This window comes from Otolemur garnettii, unplaced genomic scaffold, assembly GCF_000181295.1.
Source record: "Otolemur garnettii isolate 467f Iridium unplaced genomic scaffold, OtoGar3 scaffold00178, whole genome shotgun sequence".
In the NCBI taxonomy this organism is placed as follows: Eukaryota; Metazoa; Chordata; class Mammalia; order Primates; family Galagidae; genus Otolemur; species Otolemur garnettii.
In genome coordinates, this window is record NW_003852573.1 from 3391522 (window position 1) to 3393240 (window position 1719).

Sequence of the window (1719 nt, forward strand, 5' to 3'; positions counted from 1 at the left end):
CCTACTCCTCTGAGTGATAGGTGCCGCCCAGAACACACCCAACATTTATCATTTAAGTTCGTCATCTTATATGGGCATGGTTCAGTTACATCAGTGACATCAAAGATCACCTTTTACAATCAACAGGTAAAATACTAACAAAAAGTCTGATATTGCGAGAATTACCACACTGTGTCAGAGACAGGAAACGCACGCACGCTGTTGCAGTGCAGTAAAGCAAAGCACACTAAACGAGGCATGCCTGTACTAAGAGAGATCGACTCTCACAGAACTTCAAACTCACTCAAAACTTGAGGGGTGGAGGACCTATTTTGGTTAAATATACTGAAGATCAAGTGATCTAAAGTAAACAGCAGGAGGCACAATAAAAACAGTAACATGGGATAAATTATTCTAAGCTAAAGAATTAAAATATTTACCATTACATAAAGGAAAACTTATATTAAATTAACATTTTGCCAACTGTATTATCCACATCCAACATTCCAATTCTTTCTTGCTACCTTCTGAGTTATCTGTTCATGATGCTTATCTGTGAAGCACCACGTCTGTTGTCTGTGATGCTTTTTTTTTTCCATACTCCTCACTTGGGTCTTTGATTTTTTTCTGGTTTGGTTATGTTCTGCCACTTGCCAATTCCTTGTAGCAGTGTGGTTGCCACAGATAAAGATGATGAAATTCAACTACATGAATATAGTTACTTACTAGTAGTTGTGGAAAATGATGATAGCTTGATAAAGTGAGGGTACTGGATCATCCCAGGTTTCCAAACAGCCATGTAATGACTATCCTTACATTATGAAGTTATAATGAGAAGAGCAACTGAGTCTCTCCCCTAATAATGATGAAGTGATTACTTACCTTTCCTATGGCAAGTCCTTCATAATTCAATTTTCCTTCCTTTATGAAACTATAGAGTGGAGAACCAGGAACAGAATTAAAGTCACCACACATAACTATTGGACAGAAGCTGCCATCTTTCTGATGGGCAACACTAGAAATCTCTGCCAGTAGCATTGCCAATTGGGTTAACTTAATATCACCTCGCCTTGGATTGTACAACAAATGTGTATTAGCTACACAGATCGCTGGAGAGGCAGCACACGGGATTTTGGGCTGTAAGAGTAAAACTAATCCAACATTGTCTCTGTCCAATAGAGGAATATCAGGGCGGTAGAATTCCACTGGGTTCACTGATAAGAGGGAAAATTTGGAATGTTTGAAGCAAATAGCACAGCCATCAGGTTTCTTTCCTGTCCGCATCTTATATTCACAGTGATAACCTATAAGAAAGAAATGAATTTAAAGAAGGGACTGTTTTTATACATACATGTCAAAACAGCTAACTTAATACTTTTGAATAATGTTTAACAAAGTATATTGTGTAAACATTAGTAATAATCTTTACACGTGCTGGAATAAAAAATGTTGAAGACTAGGTCTAACCAGCCTCTTTACTGGAAAACTAAGTCCTTAATATAGGGTGACCAGACGTTCCACTTTTCAACAATTTGTCCCGCGTCCCGTGGCATTTTAAAAAAGTCCCAATTTTTGGAAAGACTGCACGAACAGGCGGGACAACAGGAAGGGAATATACGGTTTTCGGCTGCCATGTGGCTATTTCGCCAGAATATGAGTTTTATATTATTTTTGTTAATTTTATAATGTTAAACTGTAATAATAACAAATAATTGTTGAGAAGTGATTATTGAGAACTGC

At 37.4% G+C, this 1719-nt stretch overlaps 1 protein-coding gene across 3 annotated transcripts in view; it reads right to left on the reverse strand.

Annotated features, from left to right (window-relative positions):
- ANGEL2 (angel homolog 2) overlaps positions 1 to 1719 on the reverse strand; it is a 23694-nt gene that overhangs the window by 9676 nt on the left and 12299 nt on the right. For all 3 annotated transcript variants that reach the window (XM_012811864.2, XM_023519499.1, XM_023519498.1), the window contains one exon: positions 862 to 1283. In XM_012811864.2, coding sequence (XP_012667318.2) covers positions 862 to 1283 — 422 coding nt within the window. The remainder of the gene's footprint in view (positions 1 to 861; positions 1284 to 1719) is intronic.